Source organism: Phymastichus coffea, unplaced genomic scaffold (genome assembly GCF_024137745.1).
Source record: "Phymastichus coffea isolate CEN01 unplaced genomic scaffold, Cenicafe_Pcof_1.1 PCOF00025, whole genome shotgun sequence".
In the NCBI taxonomy this organism is placed as follows: domain Eukaryota; kingdom Metazoa; phylum Arthropoda; class Insecta; order Hymenoptera; family Eulophidae; genus Phymastichus; species Phymastichus coffea.
Genome location: NW_026706836.1, coordinates 2,011,938 through 2,028,316, shown reverse-complemented (window position 1 = coordinate 2,028,316; position 16,379 = coordinate 2,011,938). Strand labels below are relative to the sequence as shown.

At 47.2% G+C, this 16,379-nt stretch overlaps 1 protein-coding gene and 1 long non-coding RNA gene across 7 annotated transcripts in view; one reads left to right on the top strand and one right to left on the bottom strand.

The window, feature by feature from the left end:
- Positions 1–16,379, top strand: part of LOC131675535 (serine/threonine-protein kinase NLK) — a 709,408-nt gene that overhangs the window by 536,009 nt on the left and 157,020 nt on the right. For 5 of the 6 annotated variants that reach the window (XM_058954550.1, XM_058954551.1, XM_058954552.1 and 2 more), the window contains one exon: positions 16,116–16,304. The exons of the other annotated variant lie outside the window; for it this stretch is intronic. In XM_058954550.1, the coding sequence (XP_058810533.1) occupies positions 16,116–16,304 (189 nt within the window). The remainder of the gene's footprint in view (positions 1–16,115; positions 16,305–16,379) is intronic. 6 annotated transcript variants of the gene reach the window in all.
- The window catches only part of LOC131675539 (uncharacterized), a 150,211-nt gene continuing 149,491 nt past the window's right edge, over positions 15,660–16,379 (bottom strand). Inside the window, exons 4-5 of the long non-coding RNA XR_009303070.1 lie at positions 16,156–16,302; positions 15,660–15,912 (exon numbers count right to left, since the gene is read on the bottom strand). This is a non-coding gene — a long non-coding RNA (uncharacterized LOC131675539). The remainder of the gene's footprint in view (positions 15,913–16,155; positions 16,303–16,379) is intronic.

Below are 16,379 nucleotides of genomic sequence, written 5' to 3'. Positions count from 1 at the left end.
TGTGAAATCTATTGAATAATAAAAAATTATTTCGAAATGGTTTATCGATACTTCCTGATGAAGATTTTCTTCAACTATACGCCAAGTCTATTGGGACAAAGAAAATAAAAACAGAGTTTCCATTGATTTTGTGATCATATTGAGTATAGGTACCTAAATGATTGATTCGACCAGCGCTTGATATAGGCCAGGCTGTTAATATGTAATCGCAAAGTAGCTATGTGTAATCGAGAGTAGTTCCTGCAACGGCACTTTCACAAAAATCTGAAAAAATTCAGATATGTAGTATTCTAAAATGAACAAAATATATTTACGTAAAATGAACAAATTATACTTTTTCCAGCCCGTTGTTTTTTTTTCTTTTAAATAAATTTTAAATATTTCAAACGGATTTAAAAATTTGAATTTTGCGCCAAAAACTTTTTTCGTCCCGATAGATTTGTAGAACTTAAGAAATCCTATAATTTTTTTTCTAGCTCAAAAATTGACCGAGGTATCAAAAATCTATTTTTCAGGTTTTTGGGTCTATAGGGCTCCCCTGGGCACCTAGGGGTCTGAAATTTTGACCAGTAGAGTCTTTTATCAAGCTCTACAATAATCTACTATTCAGTTGCCGAAACCTTTGGAGGGGGATTTGACCATCTTATCCGGCTAGGCCCTTTATGAATTTTGAGTGATTATTCTTGCAACTATGATTATAGTTTTATAAAATGTGGTTATTTGCACTATAATTAAATTCTGTAACATAAAAATTTTTTATTACACTATATAAAAATATTATAAAAATCAAGACTATCTCGTTGATTTTGCTTGCCTAAATCATTTAATTTTATCAATTAAAAAATTGAACAGAATAAAACATGCAAACTGTTAAAAATGTTTGTCGTATATATACGAGGGTGGTTCGATAAGTACTTAGCCTACAAAAGAAAAACGAAAATTTTGGAAAAATGGCGTTTTATTTTTCAAAGTAGTCTCCTTTTAGTTCGATACACTTAGCCCAGTGATGCTCCAACTTTTTTAACCCGTTTGAAAAATACGTTTCCTCGAGGTCTGAAAAGTAGGCTTCCGTGGCAGCGATTACCTTCTCATTCGACTTGAATTTTTGCCCGGCGAGTGACTTTTTCAAGTTTGGAAACAAAAAGAAGTCGCACGGGGCTAACTCTGGAGAATACGGTGGATGGGGCACCAGTTCGTAACCTAATTCGACTAATTTGGCCATGGCGACGGCGGAGGTGTGAGCCGGTGCGTTGTCATGGTGGAAGAGCACTATTTTCTTCGCCAAATGGGGCCGTTTTTTCTGCAATTTAACGTCGAATCGGCCCAATAATTCAGCATAGTACAGCCCTGTGACCATTTTGCCCCTCTCCAGGTAGTCGATGTAGATCACACCTTGTGAATCCCAGAAAACGGTGGCCATCACCTTTCCGGCCGATGGGGCAGTCTTCGCCTTCTTCGGAGCACTTTCGCCGGGTAAAGTCCACTGTTTCGACTGTTCCTTGGTCTCTGGTGTATACCAGTGGATCCATGTTTCGTTGACTGTCACGAAACGACGCAGAAACTCCTTCGGATTGCGTTTAAACAGCGTCAGACATTGCTCTGAAGTTGTCTCACGGTTACGCTTGTTGTCCGGAGTGAGCAAACGCGGCACCCATCGCGCCGACAGCTTTCTCATGCCCAAAATTTCATGCAGGACATGACCCACGCGGTCTTTTGAGATGCCTACGACCTTAGCTATCTCGCGCACCTTCAATCGTCGATCTGCCAATACGAGATCGTGAATTTTTGTCACGTTGTCCTCCGTGGTAGCCGTTTTCGGAGCACCTGGACGTGGCTCTTCAAAAATCGATGTGTGACCACGTTGAAACTCGTTAAATCGTCACCGTACACAGCATCCAAGCGCTTTTTGATTTCTCTGCGCCATTTCCCTTCCAAAAACAAGAATCGAATCACCGACCGATACTGCTCTTTTTCCATTTTTCAAAAATCAACCGACACATTTGCTTTCACACGCTCTCAAAAATAAACTACAACTCCGATCCGGCTGAAATCTTGACAGTAACCATCGAGAAGGTTGTACTACGTGATAGAATATTTCTTTTGCGAGAGTAGCGCCATCGGGCGGTGAGGCTAAGTACTTATCGGACCACCCTCGTATGCTTATTGACATGTGTTCAGCAATTAGGTTAAATATTTTTAGGTCTATCGAATTATAGTTAAATAAGGATCAGTATGATTGAAAATTAATTGATTGAAATCAATAAATATTAAAATAACAGTATAAAAACTGCTAAGAAACGCTAGTATGGATGCTAAATTGCACGCGTTCAGCAATTTATAGGTTATAACTATGATTTGATTATTCAATATGAATTCTACTTGAAAAAAGGAACAAGATTTAAAAATAATCTAATGTAAAACAATGAAATAATACAATACTTACTTTCACAATTAGCAGTTTATTTTCTCTTTTTACAAATTCAATTATGCTTGTCGATATATTATGGCTCGATGCACTTAACAACTGAATGGGATGAGGAATGGCGACTAATAATTCACTGACACAAAACAACTTGCGTCACAAAAGCAACTATCAGCTACATTAATTAATCAATAATAATCAATAAATAATAATGTTTTAATAATTATTAGATTATAAAAACAGCAATTTTTATCTTAAAGAAAATTTTTTGCTGTCAAAAAAAAGTCAATTATTAAAAATTTGCATTGGCGTCAAATCGAAAGCTAATAAGATACAGCACTGATCTTGCTGTTGACGCCAACTGAATGTAGCTATTAATGTGGTAAAATCACTTTAGATAGTAGATGCAATTTTTTAAGCGGTGCAACTCTCGAGAGATATTTCTCAAATCATCAGTTAAAAAAAAGAGAGAAAATAAGACAAACTTTTGGAAGAAAAGACTTCACGGAAGGTTTGAGTTTCAACTTCGAGTAATGTAATATGTGTTAATCAATTTATGTTCATTACTTTATGTGAAGTAGACGAAGGTATATAAAATATTTATTGAAAAATTTTCATAAAATACAATGGTTTATCATTTAAATGAATACGAAGTAATGACGTATTATTAAAGTAACTAAATCGAACGCAACATTTATAAGTTTTTCATTAAAATGACAATTTTTTTTATAAAATATTACAGCATTTTTTAAAATTTGTTTTGTATGTGATATGAAGCGACGAAAGAGCGTAAATATAGCTTAGAGTACGAAGTGAGAATTTGAGTAGTTGATAATCGTTTATATAAAATTATCAACAACTCTAATATTTTATCAATAAAATGTATCTCGAACTAGCAAGATATTCTATAAATTTTAGCAATTCTATTAATTAAAGCGAAAAAAAGAAATAATTAAAAATTATATCTCAAATGTAGCGTAAGGACAATGAAATTTCAAAGGATAAGTTAATTTCAATAAAATTAACAATCAGATTGGCTTATTAATTGTAAGAAATATTAAAATAGTAGAGATAAAGAGTAAATTATGAAACTTTATGCAAGAACTAAGAATAAGCAAAATAATATCCGAAATACTCGAAAGTTCTCATGCGAACTGTGAAAAGTTTGTGTAAAATTTGGTGGGACGTAGTCGCGAATCCTCGCCCATGTATAAATACGCCTGCGTTCGCCGCAACGGGATTCTTTCCTCTCCTTGCATGCGACGCGGACAGTGACTGATGGTCTAATAAACGATTAGAGCGTGCTCTGATCTACTTTTAATCACTTGTCACTACTTCGCCTAGCGACCATCCTTTCCTAACAGCATCACAAGGACAACACGTGGGGAAATATATTTCTCTACGAGATAGATACTTCGGTCGTTTCCTTACAAAATTTACTTTATCATTTGATAGTCTAGAGTGTCTGCATAAGAATTGTCGGTATATGTTCAGGTGTTTCGCCTGACGTTAGACCGAGTCTTGTGCGGATTCTTGTAAGACATGACGAGAATATATTCTGTTTGCCTAAACCAGAGATTGTTCTTGTTAAATCAAATAAATAAGGTAGAGAGTGACCTTGAATTAATGTTATAGTACTACGTAGGCTTCTTTTCCTACGAATGTTAACATTGACTCTGGGACATACGTCCTACCATTGCAAATAGTTTCTCACATTTATTTTAACGCGGGTACCTATTAGCTAAACTTAGTTTATAAACTACAATTAATATCGAATATCATAAGATAGTATTGATAAAAATATTATTGTTTTATCTCATTATTCTTTATATAAAAGTAAATATATTGAAACGCCAAAATTCAAATTCACACTTAACACTATATCAATTAACATCGGGTATGAACTATTAAAGAAAATGTGTAAGTTGTAGCTACTTACGTGAAACTTTACAATGCACAATATAATATTATATTACATTGATTGAGCACAACAAGTATATCAATATGATTGAATTCTATAATAATTATGAATCTCATAATATTATGTGAAAAAAAATATTATTCTAGCTCTGTTCAATTCATTATTGTACATCTTTATTATTGTACTAAAAATGCTGTATTATCGGAATATACCAAAATTAAAACCATCCAATTAAATTAGCATGCAAAGAAAACTTAGATTTTTATATTAATTACATTTTTAATTAAAAAAATTGAAATAATAACACACTAAAAAAGTTGGACACAAAATAGCATGTGTTCACCAATTGAGTTAGGTTAAATACTATATAGCACGTGATCAGCAATTATGTTAAGTTAGATACTAAATGGCACGTGTTCACCTATTAGGTTAACAATGATCTACGTATCAAATTATTGTAGAAAAAAGAATTAAGGAAGAAATAATTAAAAACAATCAACTTACACCACAGTTACGGTTGATATTACGAGTAGAAGTCTTTCCTCTGTGAAAATCCAACGATGCTTGCTGATATATCTGCAGCAAAATTGGACAGGATAGTGAACGGCGACTAATTACTATCATAGTAGAAAAAACAGACAATTTAAAAAAAATAATAGTTTAAAACAATAAAGTTATACTCTACTTACTTGTGTAATAAGAAATTTTTGTCCCTTTTTGACAAAAAGTCAACGATGCGTGCAGATTTATGCACTTAACCACGTTGATCGAGCTTCCATTCTCATTCAAACTCACACTTAACAAACTAAACGCGGTGCCACCTACGTAAAAAAATTCAACTATGCTATACTAACTTGACACAAATTAGTTATATTTTTATTATTTACAGGAATGTCGAACAATGAAATATTGAAAATATCTTTAAGATACTATTTATTCTTTTATTTTTATAAACTATACGTATCCATTTAAATTTTTCATACTTATTTCGAGACAATATATTTCGAGATTTGAATTTTTCGCGCTTATTCTAGAAACAGCCAATCAGATCACGAAATAACTGACTCCACTTTTCAGGCCATCACTTTTTTAAAAAAGGATAAAAATAACATTGAAAATTATCTTTTATTTAGAGGTAAGATAATCAACTCACGTTTCGTTCAATATGAAGTATTTTTGTAACCTGTAACAGGCTGCCGCCTAATCGATAATCTCTAAAAAGTGCCCTTATTATAACTAGACGAAGCCTTGTTATCTATGTGCTTAAAGCACAGTAACCTACCTTGCCTCGGAGTGCGCCTGCGCAGAGTCTCTTCACTGTTCCGAGTTGGGTTCCCCCAACTCACCGCTTGGCGGCACTGTCGCCCCTTGCTAGTAGCGCTCGTGCGGCCGCCGCTGGAACCTAAGTTGTCGACTCGCGTCTATCGGAATTCGCACGATTCGTGCTACGCAAACGGCGAATTCGAATCCACTGAAAATAAACACGGGCGCGACCTCCGGACAAAGGAAAGACTAAATAACGACTATTTGACTCGAAAGTAACGATTAAAATGCACTTTATTAACGCAACTTATTTACACGAGGGTCTGGCCGAGAGACTTACGCACGCTCGCGTGAATGACAAGACACGCAGATTGAGAGAGAGAGAGAGAAAACCGCGATTACCGCGAACTACCTGCTCGCACGCAACAAATAAATTCTTCGCGCTCGCTGCGCGGATTCGCACGTAAATTATATTAACGATTGAAAAGGGAAGAAGGTGCACCTACCGCGATATCGATGAGGATACGGTGGCCAACCGTATCCGACTAACACGCTGTTAATAAACTGCTTTGCCGCTTGCCGCACCGCCTTGATTACTGTTGCTGCTGTTGTTGTTGCTGCTGTTGCTGCTGCTTCTGCTGTTTCTCCTGCTGCTATTACTGCTACTTCTGCTGCTATTGCTGCTGCTACTGCACCCACGCACTCAAGCTCGCAAAGTCACCAGGAAAAACAAGGAACTCACGAAAATGCGGAAGAATGGAGGTTAGCGCGACGCTGACAGACTGAGTAACACAGTCATACTGCCGGTCGGAGCCTCCCCTCCCGGTCGTTGCCCCTTACGCGCTCTCTCTCTCTCCCGCGAACCGAACGCGGCTCCTCTCGCTTAGCCGCTCGTTAACCTCGCGCGAGTCTTACGATTTTCGGTAATCGTTGCAGCCCCCTCCTAGCTTCGAACTACCGGATCGAACTACCCCATTGACTCGCGACCCCATGGACAGGATTGGGAAAGGAGAGAAACCAACACAATCTATCCTCAATAATACACGCTTTATTTGCCCATCCCGGGCCACCCCTCCCCCCCACGTCATCTGCCGGAGCCCCCTGGCGCCTTGTGTCTTGGGTAGCGCCAGTGCTCCGACTTGTTGGGGCATTTGGAGGTCGTGGTTATCCCGGGATGGCCGCAGATATAGCAGCCCTTGCCCGGTCTTCTAATGAGGCTGGGCTCCGCCCCATGGCCCTGGCTCCCTGCTGGTGTTTGGGGCGGCGTGGCTGCTGTTGCCGGGGCGGCGATAAACGTGACGCCGCCCACCGTGGCGGATGTGCGTCCTCCCATGGTACGCACCACCACGGTAGGGTCGGAAGCCGACCCGTCCACGCGGACCGTGAACTCCTGTCCGGCGCCGGGGGCCCCCGAGACTCTCTTGGGCTGAGTCTTGGTCGGAGGCTTGGCCGGAGTCCTGGCCGCGTCCCTACTTGTCGGGGCCGCCGGTGGTAACACTGCCGGCGGGCCCGCGGCCTCTGGGGACTCCAGCCCCCGGTCAACGCGCAGGAGGGCCTCACCGTAGGCCCTCTGCCGCCGGACTACCGGAGCCCACTCCCCCAGCATCTCTTGGGCGCCGCGGAAGTCGAGGAACTCCCCCAGGTGTGCGTGTACCTGGCGCTGGAGTTCCCCGACAAACTCCCAAGCATTTTCTAACTCCTGGAGGCCCAACCTCACGTGCCTCCAGGAGTTTGCAAGCCTATCTTGCTGGGGGACCCGTGGGTGGTTGCAGACCCACTGTTGCTGGCCGCAGGCCTCCTTTGGCCCGGGGCACTGGGTCGAGCTCTCCGTAGTTGCCGCGCTCGACCCTTGGGTCTGCACCCCCTGGTCCTGCGTGGACTGAGACCGACGGCCCTCTTCGGACGGGCCGTCGGTCTGGGTGGACGCTTCCCGGGTCACGGGCTTAGAAGATTGAGCCCTCATTCCTTCCCGGAGGAAGTCGTCCACCCGCTGGCGCGAACGGCCACCTCGACCTGGGCCCGGAAAAACCTACGGACGTCCCCGATCGGCCGATCGGCGCCCGGACCCAGTCCCATGTCGAGCAGCAGTTGGGTGGCCGTCTCGAAGGCCTCTTCACTTATCACCAGCTTCCTCTCCATCTGTAAAAGAGAAGAAGTGGGGTTAAGGGATTTCTCAGGTTCAGCCCTCAACCTACCCGTCGCTGTGTCACGCTCGACGCTATTGCTTACGAGGACGTCCCGGTCCCCTGCGCTTTCCCCGCGAACATGGCCCACTTGCGGGGGTAGCTGGCAGGACCACCTTCCGCACGTGCTGAGCGGTTCTACGTGGCCTGCCTTTTCCCCTTACCGCATTGCCATCCAGGTCATCTCCACCTGGTTCCCGAGGTTCGCACGCATGGTTCTTGCGTGGCCTTCCCCGGCCTCGCTTAACCGGCGCCTCGATCGGTTCCTTTGGAGCCGCCGCAGGCTTCTCACACTCGTTCGCGGGGGCTGCAATCGCGACGCGCTCGCATATCGGATCCTCGCTGGATCCCTTGACCTTCGCTGGCGGGTCGCCTACGCCCACCTCTTCTACCATCGGTGTTGAGTCCCCGCCTTCTGGTTCCTCGTTGTCCTGATCCGAGAATGGGCCATAATAGGGCTTGAGGTCCTTGGCGTGGATCAGCTCGGGTAGCTCTTCCTGCTGGTTACCTAGGCGGTAGGTATTAGTCCCACATACCTCCTGAATTACGTATGGACCAGCATACTTCGGCGCCAACTTCGCCGAAACGCCCTGAGCTGCGGAAGACAAAATGCGGTTCCGCTTCCACACCCAGTCCCCAACCCTAAAGTCGGCCTGACGTCTCCTCCGGTTGTAGTAGACCGCCTGACGGTCCGCCTCCTCCCTAGACTTAGAGCCAGCGCGTTCCCATAAATTGGGTAACTGGCGCATGTGCTCGCCCCATTCGGTCAGTTCTTAGCCCTCGGAAGCTTCCCGAGCCAACTGATCCTGGGCCCTCCTAAAGGTCGAGGGAGGAGTGGGCTGTCTACCGAAGACCAGCATGGCCGGGCTGTAACCTGTCGCGCTGTGAGTTGCCGAGTTCAACGCAAAGTTGAATTCTGGCAGGTGCTCATCCCAGCTCTTATGGTCCCGCTCCACGTACGATATGAGCATGGCCTTGAGGGTTTTGTTCACTCGCTCTATGGGGTTTGCCTGTGGGTGGTAAACTGGGGTAAGGGCGCGCCGGATGCCGTTCCTCGACAGGTAGGCATCGACCTCTTGATTCTTAAATTCGGTGCCGTTGTCCGAAAGAAATATCTCTGGCGCCCCAAACCTGGTTACCACCCTCTCGTGCAATTCCCGTACAATGGTCCTTCCATTGGCCTTACGTACGGGTACACACTCCACCCACCGAGTGAACAGGTCTAAAAAGACCAAAATATATTCGAACCCTCTCGAGCTCTTTGGGAAAGGGCCAGTAATGTCACTGGCCACCACCTGCCAGGGTCGCGAGACCTCTCGACGACCCATCAGCCCGCAAGGCGGCCGTTGTTCCGCCTTGCATTGCTGACATACCGGGCAACTCCTCACGTACTCTCTGACCTGATCGTACATCTTCGGCCAGAAATACAGGTGCCTAGCCCGGGAGAATGTCCGTTCTCTCCCCTGGTGTCCCGCTGCCGGCGCATCATGTACCTCCTCGAGAACTTGAGGTCTTTTCTCAGTAGGAACCACTAGCTTCCAGGCTTCCTCGTTATCGATCGACCCTTCACTCTCCTCAGACGGATTGTAATGGTACAGTCACCCACCCACTACCTTCCAGGTAGGCTGAGAATGTGGGTCCTGGCATACCTCTCTGTATCTTTGAAGGTACCAGGCATCGGCAGTTTCCGGCTGATGAGTCATAGCACCCACTTCTACCACCCCCTCCTCATAGGCCCTAGATAAAGCGTCTGGCACCACGTTGAGGTCTCCCTTTCGATATTCTATATCGAAGACGTGTCCTTGTAGTGCTAACGCCCAACGCGCTAGCCTTCCTGTAGGATTCCTCATACTGTGGAGCCACTTAAGGCAACTATGATCGGTGATGACTTTGAAGTGGTGCCCCTCGACATATGGCCGGAATTTCCCGATAGCCCATACTACTGCCAGGCACTCTCGTTCGGAGACTGTATAGTTCCTTTCCGCACTGTTTAGGGAGCGACTGGCGTACTCAATTACGCGCTCCTGTCCATCGATTTCTTGAGTCAATACCGCGCCTATCCCACTATCGCTCGCGTCCGTTTGTAACACGAACTGCGCGCTGGGATCTGGCGACTGCAAGATCGGTGCCGAGACCATCGCGTCTCGTAACCGTTCGAAAGCCTGCTCCTGTTCCTGCTGCCACGCAAACGGGACACTCTTCTTCGTCAGGCGGTTTATCGGCTCAGCGATGGTTGCGAAGTCGGGTATGAAGCGACGATACCACGACATCATCCCCATGAATCGCTTCACCTGTCTGATCGTCCGTGGTACTGGGTACTCCGTGATGGGCTTGATCTTCTCTGGATCTGGCCTTACCCCTTCACGGTTCACTAGGACCCCCAGGTATTTGACTTCCGACTTACACAAGTGGCTTTTGGTCTTATTCACAGTGAGGCCCGCACCCAGGATTCGTTGTAAAATCAATCCCAGGTGTCGCTTATGCTTCTCAAAAGACGGCGAGATAATAATCACGTCGTCAAGGTACGCAAAAGCGAAAGGATCTAAATCTGGGCCAATCACTCTGTCCATCAACCTCTGGAAGGTCGCGCCGGCGTAAGACAATCCGAAGGGCATTCTCTTGAACTGAAAATGCCCCAGGCCGGGGACTGTGAACGCCGTAATGGGGCGCGACTCCTTTTTAAGAGGTATCTGGTGGTACGCGCTACTCAAGTCCAGTGTCGAGATGAACTTAGCATCCCTGATCCTTCGCAGGATGTCGCTCATGAAGGGTAATGGATAGGCGTCCGGCTTGGTTACTGCGTTTACCTTCTGGTAATTTACGCAGAACCGGTATTTGCCATCTGCCTTCTTAACCATCACCACTGGGCTTGACCACCCGCTGGTTGCTGGTTCAATGACGTCGTTGTCCAGCATGGCCTTGACCAGCGCGTGCATTTCGTCTCGCACCCTGTCGGAGACCGGGTAGTATTTTTGTTTACAGGGTCGAGCGTCTCCGATGTCTATCTCATGCTCGACCCCCACAGCACAGCCTAAACACTCGCCTCCGTCTGGAATTAATCCATCGACGAGGCTAGCCACTTCTTGGCGCTGTGCTTCCGTGGCTTCTACCAGGCCTACGGGTGCGAGGCACGACGTACCAGTGACGCTTGCCACTTCCAACGGTACCGCCACTTTGGCTTTCGCCAAGTACAACTGGTCCGTGTCAGGGTTCAGGTTGGCGCTGAATTCCCTTACGAAATTTGCGCCGACATAGCAGTCATCAGACAGCAGTGGCGTTATAGCGACCCTTACGTCTTTTGTGATTCCCCCTACCGTGAAAGGGAAAATCACATGACCCAAGATGGGACATGGGCGACCGTCAGCGAGCTTCGCTTCTCCCGCACGCGTGACGTCCAGGCCCAACCCCATGTCTGATGCCAACCTAAGCCCGAGTTGACCCATTACCGTCGATGAGGCCCCGGTGTCGTAGAGTGCCCTTAACTTGTAGGCACCTATCCCCACCTGAAGCCACCATCTTGTCTCATCCTCGGGTCTATACCTGCGGGGAGCTTTCGCCGTCTCTCTCCCCTCTGTGGACGGGAAGCTTTCCCGGCTCTTCTTGCCTTGGGCAGCCGCTACTCGCATCGACGTGCTCTCATCCTCAGGTGTCTGGGTCGCCGGCGTATCCTCCGGAGCGTCAGGTGGTCTCCTGGAGCTTTTGGGTCTGATGGTCTCCTCTCCGACCCATTCAAACCCCTGCTCCACCACCTGAATCCGGCCTCCGTACCCTTCGAGGATACAAAATACCCGGTTACCCAGATCAAGCATCTGTTCGGTCGCTGTCGCTTCCAACGCCACCGCACTGCCAGGTCTCGTAGGGTCCGATATCCCTGGCGAGACCTTCCTGAACCCTGAGGTCGCTGGCGGGCCCCTGCCCCGTTCCAGCGACCCGCGACGAGAGGTCACCTTTACTGGGGACGCGGAGGGGACCTCCGTCCTCCGCTTCCCTGCCCGTTTCCCTTGTTGCAATCCGGGCAGTACCTTCTGGTAAAGCCTAGCTTGCCACAAGACGAGCACTTAATCGGTTGGGAGTAGTCTATTTTCCTCCGCTGACCCTTTCGTCGCTGGCCAGGCGACCCTGGGGAGGTTTTATTCCTCCCCTTTTCTTGCGGCCGACCCCTCGGCCGCCTGGGAGAGTTAGCCTTCCTCTCCTTAAAGTACCGGTCCATATCTCGCCGCAGGGTCGCAATTTGCGACGACAGATCCTCAAAGCGGTCTGTCGCCAGCGTTGGGGCGATTGTGGGCCGGTCCTCGGGTTTCCTGGCCGGGGCTTTAACCGGCGACTCGGGTTGCAGCTGTTCCCTACCCCGAGGCTTGCTGGACATGGCCGCCGTCCGGGGTCCTGCCCGGGGCGGTGGTGCCTTAGTTGACACCCCCATGTGCTCGGGGTACAACGTGGACGTTGGCTCCAACCTGGTCCTCGGGCGCTCGTCGTCCCGCAAGGCGGTCTCGATTTCGGTCGCCCGGGCGTGGAATTCGTCCACGTTGGAGAACGCATTCCTCCGCAGCTGCATCCGGATGGCGGGTAGGAGATTTGCATACAACAAATCTAACTGCCTCTGCTCTGGTAACGGCGGGCGTAGCTGGGCTAACATGAAGAGGAGGTGGCAGGCATATTCTCGCACCAGCTCTCCTTTCTCCTGGTATCGGGCTTGGGCCTCTTGCAGCAATCTTTGTTGCTGCAACTCACTTGACCCAAACCATCGTCGAGCGCCTGCCACGAAATCGGCGTAATTCCTCCACTTGAACTTGTTAAGCTCGTACCAGGTCCTCGCAACGCCTTCGAGGAGCTCTGATACCGAGCACAAGATTTCGCCGTCCGTTAGCCCTGAGCCCGCGCGTAGATCCTCCAGTCTTGATAGGAAGGTGTCTACGCACTCTGAAGCCGTGCCAGAGTATCGCAGCTTCCATCCTCGGACAATCCTACCCGCGTCCCGAGTCGCATAGTACCCCGACGCCGCATTAGCGTCATACCAGGTGGATCCTTCCGGGATCGCCTGATCTTCCCCCATGTCGGCGTCTCTTGGTCCTCTTCTTGGTGGCTGTTCCGTCCTTGAAGGCACCTGCCTTTGGGGAGCCTCTCGAGGTTCGCCAGGGGTCGGTCGCTGGGGTTCCGGGGTACTACCTGGTACCCTTGGGTCGTAGTGGCACGTATACGTGGACTGGAAGTCCACGGTCCTCCGGGGCCGCTCTGGTATGACCGTTCGTCGATTGGTGGGGTCCCTGTTCCTTAACTGCTGGACCTCCACCTGCAGGGCGGTCACCTCGTCGCTCCACCGCGCGCATACCTGGTCGTGTCTTTCCAGCATCTCTAATATGCGGTTTATCCCGACCCGGTTGCGCTCAATCTCCTCCTTTAGTCGTTCGGTCACGCACCGCTCTTCCTCTTCTTCTGGAGGTTGTAGCTCCGCGTTCTCGAAACGACGGGCTCTTCGCCTATCCGGCGATCCGGTGGAGCCCTTGTGCTCACTATTGACCCCCTCCGTGGGCCCCTTGACCTCGCCGGTCCCCCCTTCCTCTGCGGGCTCTCGCTCCCCCGTCTCGCTCTGACTCTCCTCTTCTAAGTTGTCGTAGACCGCGAGAGTCCGCGTCAGGTTCGCCTCTACCACCTCATCTCTGTATAACAGCATGAGTGGGTGGGCGACAAGATCCTCGGCATCAGGTGCTTCTAATTCTTGTCGCCTGGACTCCAGCCACCTCTCTCGACTCCTTCGCCTGCGTTGTGTGGCCTCCCTATCCAACGCTGCTCCTTGGAAGTCTAGGTCGATATATTCGCCTAGCAACCAATACGCTAATCGAACTGCCTGCATCAGCTTGGGACCATCTGTGCGCAACTCCAGTTGCGTCAGGTATCTGTCCAGCTGTGTCGAAGGCAGTTCCGAAGCCCACCGGGTTATCGCGTCGGCGGTATCCTCCATATCGCTTATGCTGGGGCGTAGGTGACGGTTGAGGTTAATTTTCCCTAGTCGACCACTACCGCCTCCTATCGCCCAAGGCGCGAGCGGGGTGTTGCGATTTTTATCGCCAACTACCCAATTACGCCTTTATTTACAAGGCAACACTACGCGTGGCTTGTGGGTGTGTGCAGGTATCGCGTACTCTAAGGAAGTACGAACTTCCACTTCGCAACTACCTGCCTATAGGTGGAGGCTAACTGTTTGTTAGCTCCACCGGGTTAGTTAATCTAACCCTACACACACCCCAATTGCGCGCTCTGCTGGTACTGTCGCTCGGTGACTAACCCTCACTTAATTACTTTAACGTGTATGTAAACACTTAAAAAGCAAAAAGTTAATCAAAATGCTATTTGTCACCTCTTCTATTCGAGTTAGAGCGATTCCGGACGTCTCTTCGACCCCTGGGGTTAGTGTGCTCTCGGCTCACAAAAGCAGGTATTATTGGGTCGGAGAGGCGTCTTTTCCCTACCGCAGAGCACGTACCGAACGAGCCACGCGTTATTTTACCCGCTCGCACCTTATTACGCACGCGCGCAAACGTCTCTCTCTCGCGCGCGTTACTCTCTCTTTTCGTGCAAACTCCCTCGTGTGTGAGTCCTAATTCTAGTTGGGCGCCATGTAACAGGCTGCCGCCTAGTCGATAATCTCTAAAAAGTGCCCTTAGTATAACTAGACGAAGCCTTGTTATCTATGTGCTTAAAGCACAGTAACCTACCTTGCCTCGGAGTGCGCCTGCGCAGAGTCTCTTCACTGTTCCGAGTTGGGTTCCCCCAACTCACCGCTTGGCGGCGCTGTCGCCCCTTGCTAGTAGCGCTCGTGCGGCCGCCGCTGGAACCTAAGTTGTCGACTCGCGTCTATCGGAATTCGCACGATTCGTGCTACGCAACCGGCGAATTCGAATCCACTGAAAATAAACACGGGCGCGACCTCCGGACAAAGGAAAGACTAAATAACGACTATTTGACTCGAAAGTAACGATTAAAATGCACTTTATTAACGCAACTTATTTACACGAGGGTCTGGCCGAGAGACTTACGCACGCTCGCGTGAATGACAAGACACGCAGATTGAGAGAGAGAGAGAGAAAACCGCGATTACCGCGAACTACCTGCTCGCACGCAACAAATAAATTCTTCGCGCTCGCTGCGCGGATTCGCACGTAAATTATATTAACGATTGAAAAGGGAAGAAGGTGCACCTACCGCGATATCGATGAGGATACGGTGGCCAACCGTATCCGACTAACACGCTGTTAATAAACTGCTTTGCCGCTTGCCGCACCGCCTTGATTACTGTTGCTGCTGTTGTTGTTGCTGCTGTCGCTGCTGCTTCTGCTGTTTCTCCTGCTGCTATTACTGCTACTTCTGCTGCTATTGCTGCTGCTACTGCACCCACGCACTCAAGCTCGCAAAGTCACCAGGAAAAACAAGGAACTCACGAAAATGCGGAAGAATGGAGGTTAGCGCGACGCTGACATACTGAGTAACACAGTCATACTGCCGGTCGGAGCCTCCCCTTCTGGTCGTTGCCCCTTACGCGCTCTCTCTCTCCCGCGAACCGAAGGCGGCTCCTCTCGCTTAGCCGCTCGTTAACCTCGCGCGAGTCTTACGATTTTCGGTAATCGTTGCAAACCATTTATCTGAAATTTTGCTTACTAAACTATACTTATACAAAATTTTAAGGTTAGAAAAATAATTTATTAAATTTAATCTTCATGAATTTACAGTATTAGAACTACAAACTCTACGTGTAGCACACAATATGAAGTTATAATTTGCTGCCAATTATGAATCTAGAGTCGAAAATAAGAGTCCTATTTCAAATAACAAAATTGATATTGAAATAACCTTAAATATAATCTTGAAAGTCACAGGTATGATAACTCCATTATATGTGCTGCTCAAAGCCCAAATACATTCATGTAGTTTTTTTTAGTTAGTTAGTTAGTTCATTCAGTTTTTTTTTCTTCATAATTTAATATTTTGAGTCTAAAGGACTTATATGGATGATCTGAGCTACTGTTTTCATAGCATGGATATATTATTAAGTAGAAGGAAGAAATATGAAATCTCTTCTATCTTTAATGTGTGCCATACTTTTGATATTTCTGTATCTGTTCTTTTCTCTGGAAAAATAATAAGAAAAGAATTTGCAGATTATGGGCACGAATTATAAGTTACTATGATTCATTCATATTATAAGGTCGCATATTATAAATAGCAATGAACACTAATTTATCATACATACTTGAAAAGGTTTATATTAATTAAAACTTATCATGATCGGTTGAATATTATTCAAAATTGACGTATTCTTTATATTTTTTAGTTAGATCTGATCACGGAATTATTGGGTACTCCAAACTTACATGATATGAGGCATGCTTGTGAAGGTGCTAAGTCTCACATGCTCAGGTGCATTTCTAAACCATCATCTCTTAATATTTTGTATACTCTTGGGAATAATGCCACTCATGAAGCTGTACATCTTCTCTGCCAGATGCTTATTTTCAATCCTGTAAGTAATTTTATAATTGAATGGATTCCATTTCAAGACAATATTTTTCAATCCTTACAAACATTCAAACAACAT